Source organism: Limulus polyphemus, unplaced genomic scaffold (assembly GCF_000517525.1).
Source record: "Limulus polyphemus unplaced genomic scaffold, Limulus_polyphemus-2.1.2 Scaffold4067, whole genome shotgun sequence".
In the NCBI taxonomy this organism is placed as follows: Eukaryota; Metazoa; Arthropoda; class Merostomata; order Xiphosura; family Limulidae; genus Limulus; species Limulus polyphemus.
Window position 1 is genome coordinate 82,778 of NW_013669677.1, and position 14,472 is coordinate 97,249.

Genomic DNA, 14,472 nt, shown 5'->3' on the forward strand with positions numbered 1-14,472 from the left:
CAGCTCATTGGATATACTTTACTGGTCGGGAAACATGACAGCTCATTGGATATACTTTACTGGTTGGGGAACATGATAGTTCTCTATAGTCACTAACAAAACATTCTTAACTTTGAATCTCTTGATATAACCGTGTTTGTAACAAATTTTGTTGACGAGTGACTTCTGTTCTGAAAGCTAGGATCGTATGTTCGACTCTACGATAGTAAACGTAATTAGTTTTTACCCCTAAGAGAAGAATTATTACCGCCAGCATCTCCTGCTTATTGGTGAGTGACGTATCACTGTTTGGGTGAACTGCTACGTTCTATAAGCGGATATGACCCAAAGAGAGCAAAAGTGTGCATGACCTCACCTGGATCTGTTCCCCTGCAGTTAATAGATACTGAATATAATGTATCAGCATGCTGTCATTAACTGTTCAAATAAAACCATGTTAGAAAGGGATCTTTATTACCTATTCAAATCAGAGATTGCACGTGATTTGCATATCCAACCTTCTGTATAATCGTGGTTCCAAATCTACCTTCACTGTACTTAAGTTAAACCATTTCTCTCATCCGTAGAAGGGGGGGGGGGTTGAACTATCGTCGTAGAATTTCGTCCCAGTCTGTTTTTAGAAGGGGGGAGTTGATGGGTAGTTCTAAGGTGACTAAAGCCTTCCTGACATCATACAAACTTAAATAGAAAATAAAAGGAACGATAATAAGTTTATTCTTAGGTTCCCCAGCCTTATTTTCTTTGTCTGGTTGAAGTTCTTAAAATGTATCGGAAAAAAACAGTTGTTGAAATAAAGTCAAAAAAGGTTTAGTAAAACAAGAAAACAATGAATCTTAATTTACTTGGATATTCCTGTAATAATTGTTCAACAAATAAATGTAATTAACCCTAATCCCCCTGTACAAAGGTAGTTTACCTTAATCCCCCTGTACAAAGGTAGTTTACCTTAATCCCCCTGTACAAAGGTAGTTTACCTTAATCCCCATGTACAAATGTAGTTTACCTTAATCCCCCTGTACAAAGGTAGTTTACCGTAATCCCCCTGTACAAAGGTAGTTTACCTTAATCCCCATGTACAAATGTAGCTGCTGGTGTTCCTTTGTATTCCTTACACTTAGGTTTTGGTTTTATTTTGTAACGGAGTTTCAGTTGTCTTAAGGAACACACACACATACACCCTACTATGTATGTGCGCATGTAATTAAATCTACGTGTTAAATTTCTTTAATGTTATCCTATGGCGAAAACGAGTCAAAGGGTTCGATAATTAGAAGTAAGGTTCTACTTACAACGTGTCACACTATATTGGCCAGGGTTATAGAGCAGTTTGTATTTACAATAGTTAGTGTGGGAAATAAAGAACAAAAAGTAACCTAATTAGACTTCTTTTAAACTTTTCCGTGGTTTTAAGAAAATTATCTGACATCAATTTAACGTTAGTGATTCGGGCGTGTCTAGTGTTTAGTGGGCCGGAATGATGGCAGGTGATGATGACAAAACCTTGTCGAAACGTTGTACATTTGCTGTCATGTTAAACTTATATTAAAGTTTTTCTTCATTACCCATTTAAGCCGTCTCCAGCCATTATTAGTCTCAAAGTGGGTTCCTCGTCATCGAACATGTAGGATAGATGATTGGTAGAAGATACATGAACACATGTAGGATAGATGGTTGATAGAAGATACATGAACACATGTAGGATAGATGGTTGCTAGAAGATACATGAACACATGTAGGATAGATGATTGGTAGAAGATACATGAACACATGTAGGATAGATGGTTGATAGAAGATACATGAACACATGTAGGATAGATGATTGGTAGAAGATACATGAACACATGTAGAATAGATGGTTGATAGAAGATACATGAACACATGTAGGATAGATGGTTGATAGAAGATACATGAACACATGTAGGATAGATGGTTGATAGAAGATACATGAACACATGTAGGATAGATGGTTGATAGAAGATACATGAACACATGTAGGATAGATGGTTGATAGAAGATACATGAACACATGTAGGATAGATGATTGGTAGAAGATACATGAACACATGTAGGATAGATGGTTGGTAGAATATTAAAGGATGGTGAAAGAACTAAAGAGATATAGGTAACTAATATGTGTCAACAAACCATATTGTCAACACAATATGAAAGTTATCCAAGAATGCTGGTGAAAATATGAGGAAATGGGAGTAAGAAAGTGGTTTGATGCATAAACACTGACACAACACTGACACGGAAGGTGTGAAAGGTTGTTCTACACTGTACACAACACTGACACGGAAGGTGTGAAAGGTTGTTCTACACTGTACACAACACTGACACGGAAGGTGTGAAAGGTTGTTATACACTATACATAACACTGACACGGAAGGTGTGAAAGGTTGTTATACACTATACATAACACTGACACGGAAGGTGTGAAAGGTTGTTATACACAACACTGACATTGAAGGTGTTAAATGTTGTTATACACCGTACATAACACTGACATGGAAAGTGTTAAGGGTTGTTATACACTGTACACAACATTGACACAGAAGGTGTTAAGGGTTGTTATACACTGTACACAACACTGACACGGAAGGGGTTAAATACAATTATGTGTCTAACAAACTAGTTGACAAACAAAATAAATTAACAATTAGTACATAAGAAGAAAAATGGTAAAGTAACAAACCTGGGGAAAGATAACAGAAACTGAGAGACTGCAAGAACTTAACACAAAAATGAATTATTAAAACGATTTTTTCAAGTAAATTCAAAAATGTAAACTAAGAAAAATATTTTAGGTAATAAACCATCCCAAAATCAAGTATAGCACCTCAACTGTGAGAAATAATATTTAATGACTTGAAACCAACATTCTGGTAAACAAAAGTTCACTTTGTCAATCCGCTGTTTATCTTAGGCAATCTGAATTTCTTTTTCGCAAGTTGATCTGAAGGTGCTGCTATCTATCGGCGTTCCGTCCCACTAGTCCATGTTATCAGCTGCGTGATACGCTAATTAAGAACTTTCGACTGGTCTTGATATCGAAACTCGCGAAACTAAATTTTCTGCAGGATGGAAGTTCGTAGCTTTATGGCGAACGTAAGAATGAGACTTAAAATATTAGATTAACATAGCAAAAATATTCATTTTACAAAACCTCCCATAGCTCAATTGTAAACTTTAAGGCCTATAACGCTCAAAATCGAGATTCCATTTTTATAACATGTACAGCAAACAGAGAGAACGTTAAATAAGGAGATATTTGTATCATAAACTATTTTTGATATTTTTTAAACACATGATGTTATTTTATATTATTTAAAACTCCACTTTGCAGAGTCCGAAGACCTCCAGGGGGAGAAAGTAGCGATATTTTTGGCTCTGCCAACGGTCAGGAAGAACAAAGTCCACGAGTAGTTAACCGCGTAATGCAATCTAACATATTCAGGCAAGATGATATCGATACACTTTCAACACAACAGAGGAGAAAAATCCAAGAGAGTGACAGCCAGAATCGACTGTTTGGGCCGCCAGAGGAAAACAATTCATCAAGGAATGTTGTTGATCGGTTAAAGTCAAATATATTTCCTGACGAAAAACAAGATAACCAAACATTACATCCTTCGATTTATGGTAGGTTTAACAAAAACGTTTGTGACAAGTTTTTGATAAAACTGTTGTAAGCTATATTTTTTATGTTTTAATTTAGGTGTTTGGTAGAGAGGGCTCGTCATTGCTTTGATGTCAAGATCTTGAAAGTTCGTGAAAATTTAGAATTGAGAAGATTGTGATATAAATAGAAATGAATATTGACTGGTAGCGTTTATCTACCGTTATAAACTTTTTATCAATGTATAATGTGGACGAGGTCTGATAATATCATCTTGTAGAGTTTGTCTGTCTTTATAAACAAAACAATGATTCTTTTAGCGGTGTGTACGTTGTTTCATTATTTATTTATCACAAGCATCCTGTATATGAGAACAAGTGACACATTTATTATTCTATACTATTCGTTAAGTTTTTTCGTCATTTTCCAAACATTTAGTGTAAATTCACTGAGTCTAGTTTATAAAAAAATAGAAAGTTGAGTTGTTTGTATGACTTCGAGTTCTAATTACAGAAAGTTGAGTTGTTTCTGTGACTGTGACTTCTAAGTACAGAAAGTTGAGTTGTTTCTGTGACTGTGAGTTCTAAGTACAGAAAGTTGAGTTGTTTCTATGACTTTCAGTTCTAATTACAGAAAGTTGAGTTGTTTCTATGACTTTGAGTTGTAATCACAGAAAGTTGAGTTGTTTCTATGACTGTGAGTTCTAAGTACAGAAAGTTGAGTTGTTTCTGTGACTGTGAGTTCTAAGTACAGAAAGTTGAGTTGTTTGTATGACTTTGAGTTCTAATTACAGAAAGTTGAGTTGTTTCTATGACTGTGAGTTCTGAGTACAGAAAGTTGAGTTGTTTCTATGACTGTGAGTTCTGAGTACAGAAAGTTGAGTTGTTTCTATGACTGTGAGTTCTAAGTACAGAAAGTTGAGTTGTTTCTATGACTGTGAGTTCTAAGTACAGAAAGTTGTGTTTTTTGTATAACTAAGTTGTTTTGTAATTTTCCAGATACAGAAGGCCAAGTTTCTAATAATAATTCAACGACTCCAGAAAAGATGAAGACTCGCACTAGAATCCCTCCAGGTGGAATCTCATCCGGAATATTTTAAGAAAAGGCTGGTTGCTAGAAATCAGAATAATGGTCATTATTCTAAAACACTCTTTAGGATTTGTTTGACTTTTCAGATATTTTACAAGCTTTCTTTTTTAATCATAATAATTTTATGTATTTTTTGTTATGCTAAGTTTGTTTGCATTTTAAACATATGTTCTGAATTGGCACAGGGCTAGAAACTGAAAAGTGAGTAAGACAGTGAACCAGGACGAAAACATATTTATTATTCAAATGAAAGAGTATACATTTTTCTCCAGAATGAAACTAAAGACCTAAGACACTTCCGTATAAATATACATGTTCTGCTTATTGCCAATTAAAGGTTCCTGTTACAACACTTGTCTTCTGAATAATACTTTTCGAATTAGACCAAAACAGTGTGATTTTCTTATGTGTTTCTTACGTTCAAATAATTATTTTCAGAGCTTTAAAGATATACTGTTTTATCTTCACACTTTACGTTCCCGCAGTTTTAGATGGCCTGATATACCATTCTATGTCAGTAATTTGTGTTAGTAAAACGTAATAGTGTACTTTAATGTTGTTTTTTTTAACTATTTCGAAATAAAATATTTCAAAAAGTGGTAAATTTTGCCGGATTACTTTTCTTAGTTTTAAATCTGGTGGGTAGTTAAACAATATTATAATTTTGTAAATAGTTCATTTCCTGTGTAAGAATATTACATTACTAAGGGAACCTACAGTTCACAATCAGGATATAAACAAATACAATGAACACGACCTGAACCAAGTGAACACTGCTTGAATATTGAAAGTGGGACAGAATGTATTAATACTTTTAAAGAAGAATTCATAACACGTTTGTCATAAGAATTCACATTCAAAGACAATATGATAGAAGAGTTACCTAACCGATTAGGTTCTCTCCGCCGTTAGTGTAACAATGTTTTAGTACATAAGCCTAAAACAGCCCCTTGTTTTAGACAACAGACTTGAAAAATTATCCCCTGTTTCATAGAACAGACATAGTGACGTATTTTAAACTTGCATATTCCATTTTCTGAAATGAATATTCTATTTTCTTATTCTTCTTAAGCTTACACCTAATTTTAACACATCCTTTCAATCAAACCTCAACAAAGTAATTTTGATTTTTAGAACGGTTGATCGGGTAACGCTTGGAATTTGAATAACTTTAGTGTGTACAGTTTTCCTTGTCTTATTGAAGAGTGTGCCTTCATAATTTCTCTCAAAGAGGACTAAACGACCTCAAGCTATGGTTCAATACTTTGAGTTAGTTTGTTTCTTTATGTTTAAAATGAGATCTTATTACCATGTTATATTGTCGAGGCGCTAGCATCAAAAATATGGAGCAAACACTTCGATGTCAAGTTGTGTATCTTCAAGGACCACAAAATGTGATGTTTGATGAGTTTTCTCTCTATATATATATTTATATATATATACAAAAAATTATTTTAAATTCATATTTATCAAAAATACTTTCAATTATTATCATGGAATTTTATTTTAGCAGAGATCGCCAAAAAGAAATTTAGCAAAAAGCAAATATTTTCTTCTATATTAAAATGTGTTTTTATTTTAATTCTAAGTGTTTTAATAATGTTTTTAAAAACAATAGATTTTCTATTTACCAATATTAATTATAGCTTATCTCTAGCGTATATTTTATTCATTTGCTGCTGATGGATACCTGTAATGGACAGTGAAGACTAGTAAGTTCAAAGAATTTTAGAGTATTTCGTTTATGATAAAAGTGGTTGATAGATTTAAAATTACTAAAATTAACAACACGAGATCATAATAATCCAAGCCTTTTGTTCTTTTACATAGAAAAAGAAGTAACATTGTGTCAAAATATTATTCCTAATCACACAAGTTCACAGTAATCATGGTCGTGGTGACAATCAGAGTCGTAAATAAATAAATAAATCTTTATTTCGGCTCTGGTAACAATAATCTAATAAAACCGAAAAGTAGCGAAAATGTGAAACATAATAAATTAACACAAGTTATTAAAACAGTAATAATAATTGTTAATTTTATGCAGACAAAGCGTATGGCGAATTCTTACACCTAGAGAACCTAATACTATAATATTTTCTACACAGAATGAAAGTTATTAGCTCCCAGCCTACTATGGTTTTCACATGATTTTGGATAAAAACATAAACCAGGAAATAAGAAAAGAATATCTTGAGGTATGCAAGTAAAATATTATAAAATACTATTATGCTACACTATCAGACCACTTTTCTGTACTATTATTATTATTTTGTATTATGTAAGTTTTGGAAAGAACTGTAGATATGTGTCCATCTGTTTGTAAACTATATTTTCAATATTTTAGTTTAGGTGTTCAGTAAATGGCGCACAAAGTTAAGATCTAGTAAACTCGACTAAGATTTAGAAGGGTTCATTATTTAGATTTAGAGTGCCAATCTTTTAGTAAAGTAATTATTGAGTAGTTACTGAGCAGTGATTGAGAATTCGTCGAAGTATTCAGTGTTTGAAAGATTAAGAGGTTATTGATCGAGATAAGATTAAACGAGGTAAGTTAATCAGGTTTGTCATCAATTGAGTAAATTTCTGTTAAACGCTATTACTATAATAGGCCTACAGTAATTTTGAAATTTTTGTTGTAACTTCCTTTGTGGACTTAGGCCTATAAATATAATTTACGTCAGAGTGAACATAACTTGTAGCAAACGTTAATGAAAAAAAAACAAACAAATTAATTCGTTATTGTTACATGAACTAGATTTCGCAATTGTTTTCACTAAATAATTTAAAAGAACTCTGCTGACGATAGAATACGTTACAACACTGGTATCAAAAGTGAGATTATTTTTATGAAAATAAAATAAAACTTTGACTAAACCGCAAATTGGAAATTACAACTCCATAACTAAGCGAGATTGAAACACTTAGAAATAATGAAACGTTAATAGAAGGTCAAGAAGAACGAAAATGAAAATAAGATCATGAACAAAGAAAGAGACATAATAATTAAAGAAAAATTAAGAACAAAAATAAATTTGATTGAAAACAAAGTCGACGAAACTAATGGTGATGTACCGAGGGATTACAAGTTTGAAGTACAAACAAACATCAAAGAAGTACAGAAAGGTGGTAATGACAAAATTGAAGAAGTACAAAAAGAACATCAGTGATAAAATAAATTGATAAATGCAAAGATTAAAGCAGCCACAATTCTTTTTTTACAGATGTCCAAGAATTGCAATCTAAAGCACACGTGCTATAAAATATGGAATAGCAGAACCTATTTGGTCGACACCTATTACGACTACTGCTGTGCCATCTGTGATTGCATGACTTTCCTTGACAACTCCAGCTTTGTCACCAACAAATACAATTTAAACATTACCTGACCAATTCAATAACATCACTCAATTGAAAAACCAATGGACTATGATGGAAATGTATCATGGGAAGCATATCAGGCTCAGCTCCAAATAATTTCCAGAGTAAACAGTTAGAATAGTGAGCAACAGGTTATTCACCTTGCTACCTGTTTAAAATGGTAGGCTTTAATGACATTAACCAACCTTCCAGCTTTTTGTAACTAATGTACTCCTCCAAATCTTAGTGGAAATTACTAGATCTTAAAATCATGCCCCCTTTAGTTAACATCGAAAATACAGCTTATACCTTTCTTATAAATCCTCAGATTATTGTACGAGTTCTTTAACTTAATAGTCATTGGTATTAATATTTTCAATCTGAACAGCACCTTATGCAGCACACAGGATAAACAGTTAAGCCAGATACATTAAATTAAGGTTTAGACATAGTTACCTCTAATTGAGGAGTTATAGCTGATAGAGGGAACCAGTCAACCGAATCCGCCGCCTGCATGACTACTTTAACTGAATAGTAGAATTGATTATCACAGTTACAGCTCCTTCACAGTCAACATAGTGGAGCGTATCCAGCATGATATATACAGCAGCTCGAACCTTGCTTATTCTAATTTGCAGCCCCAAACACTAAGCCACGCATGGTCATTTAATAATCACTCTTCAACAGTTTCCAAAAATAGAAAAAAAACACAAGAAGCTATTAAAAACAAAATCGACTTAATGATAAAATTTACAATAAACTTTCATAAAATACATCTGAAATTTAAAACCATAAAATTAATGTGAAAAAAATGATAATAATATTTTAAAGAAATATGAAAATGCTTTTAAAACTCCAAAATACGTAACCCAGGATGGCTCAATGGTAAATTTGTGGGTTTATAACAACAAACAATGGATTTTGCTACCCGTGGTGGAACAACCCAGATCGTATGGATTTATGCTTAATAATGAACAGAAGACATAACATATTTATCTTCTAGATTAAACACACATACACATATATATTGATAATACGCGTGTAAAAAGAGGTGTTAAAACAGTACAATACATGCATTTTGGATTCTACGCACTCATACTAAATTATTCGACACAAGTTTATATCTGTTTCATCTTTTCTGGAGTAGGGGAAGGAGAATTGTGCTCTTTTTGTATTAAATTAAACCAAATATAAAATGTAGAGCTTCATCAGAATTATAATTTCAGTTTCCAATATAATGCTAACGTCTTTAATACTCTTACCCTATAGCCTCCCAGTGGCTAAGCGAAGTAAACCTGAGAGCTTTTAACGCTAAAAATAGGAGTTCTATATCCGCTGTGAGCAGAGTGCAAATCGCTCAATGTATTTCTTTATTATTATTATTCCTGTAAACTCCCAGTGGAGCATAGGGCCACAACAACACCTCGCCAATGGAAGGTGTCGTTGTAGTTACTTTTAGCAGGTTGGTTTTACGGGGTGGAGTTGCTAGCCCCGCGCCCAACCCTCCTCCTGGACTTGGGACCAGGCAAAGGCGGAGGTTGGCATGTTTGGTGTGACGGGGATTCGAACCCGCGACCCTCAGATTACGAGTCGAGCGCCCTAACCACCTGGCCATGCCGGACCTAGCTCAATGTATAGTTTGCGCTTAAACACTACCCTAAAATATATGAAAAAAAAATAAAAGCAGCATAAAATATTTGATATCTGGTCATTGTTTGTGCAGGTAAGACTAATGTACTCTACATTATAAGTCCCCCAGTAGATCAGCGGTAAGTCCATAAACTTACAACGCTAAATTCTGGTGTTAGATTCCCCAATAGGGGACAAAGCACAGTTAGCCTATTGTGTAACTTTGTATTAAGCAAACAAACTAAAGCGTAAACTATATATGCACTAAGACCTTTATTCTCTTAAAGATGCCTTTTTGTTATTTATTAAGACGGAAACCTATAATTTTGTCTTATTTTGTTATATTACAATAAATAAACTAAAATCCCATTTTTAGTTCAAACTTGAGTTTGTTTAGGATATTGGTGGACAGATGGGGCTAGCAATATCAGATGATTTCATGACTTCAGAAGAAACTCGAGAGAGTGACTGAAGTTGACTGCGCAGTAGTCCCCAACAATATAAATTGTCAATGAAAGTACAGTAAATGATTTTAAATTATAAATTCTAATTTGTGTTTTAATTTTACTGTTGCAGTGATAGACAGACTTTGATGGATCCTGAAGATAGTGAAAATGCAAGTAATTGCACAGCTGATGCAGCAAGGTAACTTTTTTTTTTTTAAACTGTGTTAGTTGCCTTTAGTTTAACAAGGGTCGACTTAACTTCGTCTTTTTTTTAGTTTAAGCCTTTCGAAACTTAAATATAAATGCCAGTAGGCTTAAGCTGAGGTACTACTTGGGCAAAATTAGGACCATTCTCACTGTAGTGCATAGACTTCTGTAAAGACATGAACAACTGAAGAAAAATCTGAAGTGTAACGTAGACACTTGTGAAAAATTAAACACTATTGGAGGTAACAAGGTAATGGGTTAGTAATAACACAGTGGTAATATATATATATACATATTAATACCTATTACTATAATATAGACTATAAGCCATAGTTTTAATTTATACAGGTTTCAAACATTTAGAGTTAGAATAAAACTTGTAACTGCTACAGTGAATAACAAACATTATATGTTACATCCAAGACTTAAAATTAATAGTTTGAAATGTTGTTATGACATAAGAATATCACTTTAGTTTAAGTTTATATAGGGGTGATTTAAGCTCATGCTAAGAAAGATTTGACTTGAGAACTAATGTGGAAAAAAAAATCATTACCGACTAAATGGCCAGAAACTTGACCTTTTAGTTTTATTTGAAAAAATTCACTACCTTGAATTGAAAGTGCATAAAATAAGTAGTAATGTTTTTTGATATAAAGTTTGAGACAGTCATGTTTCTGTTCAAGTTACTATAGTATCTATTTGCTCCTTTTTTTAATCCTGTAGTTTTTGGCACTTAAAATTTAGCAAAAAACAATGTAAAATATAATATTTCACCTTAATTGATTAAAAGCATTTTTTCCTTAGTTAAAGCATCATAATGAGAAAAAGGGTGCAAATTTTCCTTTTTCTGCTATCTTAAAGTGTCATTATTTATCCAAAAAGATTGGATTTAAACTGTAATTTTTGTAACTTGTCAGGAAATATTAGAAAGTTGCCAATATTTTTGTAAACACTTTTACTAATTTATAGTTTGATTTATTATCAGAAAATGATTTCATATTTTAGTGAAATCTTTACTTCTTTTCTAGATATTTTTTTTTGGATTTTAGGTCTCTACTGTGATTAATATCAGAATGAGTTGTGACTGTAGTATATGTCCATATCTTAGGCTTCATTTTTTTTGTACAAGAGAGAATGGTAACATTTAAGCCTAACATGTATAAGAATACAACTTCTGTAGGAATAGACTATAATAAAAGGTAGGTATAAGTATTGCCGTTAATGTTATAAACAGACAATGTAGGTTTTCATGGGTTTTTAAGGGAATAAAGTTTCGTGTTCTACGAGCATTGCAATATGATTGTGACAATTTTATGTCACATACCTAAGCTCCTTCATGTGTAAATTACTTAAAACAAGTGTTGGAAACAAACAACAGGGGGGGCAGTTTTCACATTTTATCTTTGAAGAAGACATTCTTTATCTTGGCTATCCAAACCTAAGTTTTTAAATCTCCATATGTACTTCAGAATTTTATTTATTTTTTAATATTAAGATGCTAGATACCTAATTAGAGTGTGTTAGTTAATACTGATTTCTATAATACATTTTACCTGGTGTTTAACATTTAAAATTTGTCTTTCCAAAACGTGCATTCTTCAAATTTTGTTAAAACTTCCAAATTGGGTTTTGAAATGGACATGATATCTTATATGACTGTGTGGTTATAAAAGAGGTCACTGGGTGAATTTTCATCTAACATAGGGTTTCATTAGTATAGGTATCATTAGAACATTCTCTTTCTGATGTTAAACTTCTATACATGTGTATGAAAAAAAATATATCTGTTAGTGTTAACAAAACTCTCTCGTTATTGATACAGTATAGGACCTTTGCCTATAAGCTTTTCTCAGAATTTCTAATCACACTTTGCAAAATGAAGAATCTTTTAAATTTAGTACATGACATAAATCCTGCTTATGTCTCGTTAAATGATACCTACAGCTCCTGATGGCCACAATGTATGTTTATGTATTACTAAGTGATACCTACAGCTCCTGATGGAATCAGGAGTTGTAGGTATCACTTAGTAATACATAAACATATGTCCAGGGGCTTGGACATATGTTTATGTATTACTAAGTGATACCTATAACTTGTGATGGCCCGGACGTATGTTTATTTATTACTAAGTGATACCTACAGCTCCTGATGACCTGGAAAAGGGTTGTTGTTGTTTTTTGATGATCATTGTTCTTTTAAAAATTTTACCTTTTAACCGAATACCATGACCAGAGTATCAGATTTATAATTTTTGTGATGTATTTGATATATCAATTTTTTTATGTCAACTGTTAATGTCTAACTGTTTTTAAATTTGAAAATAATGTAAAATTCTGTTACATGAGCACCATTTTGTAAAATGGTATTGAGAGTAACACATGAAGAATTACATCAAATTTCTCACTTTGCCCTTGCTGTATACCCCAAACCTCCCATTTAGAGTGACATAAAATTCAATTCATTCTTCTTTGTATGTGATACATTTATGATTGCAGTTATTAATTTATTTAAATTCCTTACCTATCACAAGATTGATTGATAATGGTATAACAAAAAATTGTAAAATCGGTGTTTGAATATTAGCCTAATAAATTCCTTTTTTTTTATGTATGATTAAAACATCAGTTTTTTGTTTTTATACTAGGAAACGTGCTGCTGTCAAGAAACTGATTGAACAGTACTATTACCAGTTAACAAAAGGCTGTGGAAATACCAGTTGTGCCAATGAAGTTTGTGCCTCGAGTGGTAAAGTGAAAGTATTTACTCCAGACGAAGCAGCAGCTCAAGCCTTGCAACTTTTCATGAGAAGAGCTCAGCTATGTCCTGCCAAATTATCAAATCACGAAACTGTAAATAAAAGACTGGCACATTATGGAGACGATAAGTCTTATAGAACAACCAACCATATCAGGTGTGAAGATGACATTGGCTGTGATAGGATTAGTCATAGTGTCGAAGGATGTCCCATGGAGGTTGCCTCACCTACACATCCCTCAACTTCAGATACTTTACTACTCTCAAACCCAGGTAGTGTTTCAATTCACAGTTAAAGTAGTTTATATCTTTGTGACCACATTTGTACTGTAGAAGTTTGTGAAGGTAGAAATTGTTACTACATTTTCTTAACTATGTTTTAGTCATTTTTTACATTATGTGTGATATCTTTTTTTTTCTTTTTTTTCAATATTTAAGAGCAGAGGGAAGTGAAACTAGCTTTAAACCTTATGAGCATGGATTGGTTTGAGCTCAAAGTGCACATGCCATGACCTTGTATAAAGTGTCATTCAACATGGTATTATGTGTTTTTCATTCTGTTCTATATTGCTGAGTTTGCAACAGTTTGACTTGGAGAAAAATACCAGATATGATATACATGGATACAGAAAAAACTTTAGATATGCATTTAAGATGCTCTAGAGTTTATACAACTGCAATATTCATCTGTACAATGGATAAAAGTGTTTTTATTCTTCACATGAACATCACTTTGCACTCCAGACTGATGCTGTTAGTTCACAGACGTGTCTTGAGTACAGATACTTTATTACACATTTGACTTTTTGTGTACAACAAACGTGTATGGTTTATTAAAAGCTTGCCACATTTTCTGAAGATAAACATAATAAATTCTTCCTTCTCCACCTTCAGCATTATTTCTTTGCTTCCAATTAATATCAAAGCTGTGTGATTGGTAATACTTTGATATCAGATCATAGTACCCTACTTTGGTAGTCAGATCATAGTACGCTACTTTCGTAGTCAGATCATAGTACGCTACTTTTGTAGTCAGATCATAGTACGCTACTTTCGTAGTCAGATCATAGCACGCTACTTTCGTAGTCAGATCATAGCACGCTACTTTTGTAGTCAGATCATAGTACGCTACTTTTGTAGTCAGATCATAGTACGCTACTTTCGTAGTCAGATCATAGTACGCTACTTTTGTAGTCAGACCATAGTACGCTACTTTCGTAGTCAGACCATAGTACGCTACTTTCGTAGTCAGATCATAGTACGCTACTTTCGTAGTCAGATCATAGTACGCTACTTTTGTAGTTAGATCATAGTATGCTACTTTTGTAGTCAGACCATAGTACGCTACTTTCGTGGTCAGAT

General features: G+C 32.9%; 1 protein-coding gene, 1 long non-coding RNA gene and 1 pseudogene across 2 annotated transcripts in view; 2 read left to right on the forward strand and 1 right to left on the reverse strand.

Annotated features, from left to right (window-relative positions):
* The window catches only part of LOC111088585, a 24,082-nt gene extending 21,612 nt beyond the window's left edge, over positions 1 to 2,470 (reverse strand). The window contains exon 1 of the long non-coding RNA XR_002613064.1: positions 2,460 to 2,470. This is a non-coding gene — a long non-coding RNA (uncharacterized LOC111088585). The remainder of the gene's footprint in view (positions 1 to 2,459) is intronic.
* Positions 1 to 5,312, forward strand: part of LOC106470533 — an 11,063-nt gene extending 5,751 nt beyond the window's left edge. The window contains exons 2-3 of the mRNA XM_013931092.2: positions 3,347 to 3,642; positions 4,618 to 5,312. Of these exons, the coding sequence (XP_013786546.2) occupies positions 3,347 to 3,642; positions 4,618 to 4,718 (397 nt within the window). The 3' untranslated portion in view covers positions 4,719 to 5,312. The remainder of the gene's footprint in view (positions 1 to 3,346; positions 3,643 to 4,617) is intronic.
* Positions 5,313 to 10,154: 4,842 nt separating this feature from the next.
* LOC106470529 overlaps positions 10,155 to 14,472 on the forward strand; it is a 9,542-nt pseudogene continuing 5,224 nt past the window's right edge.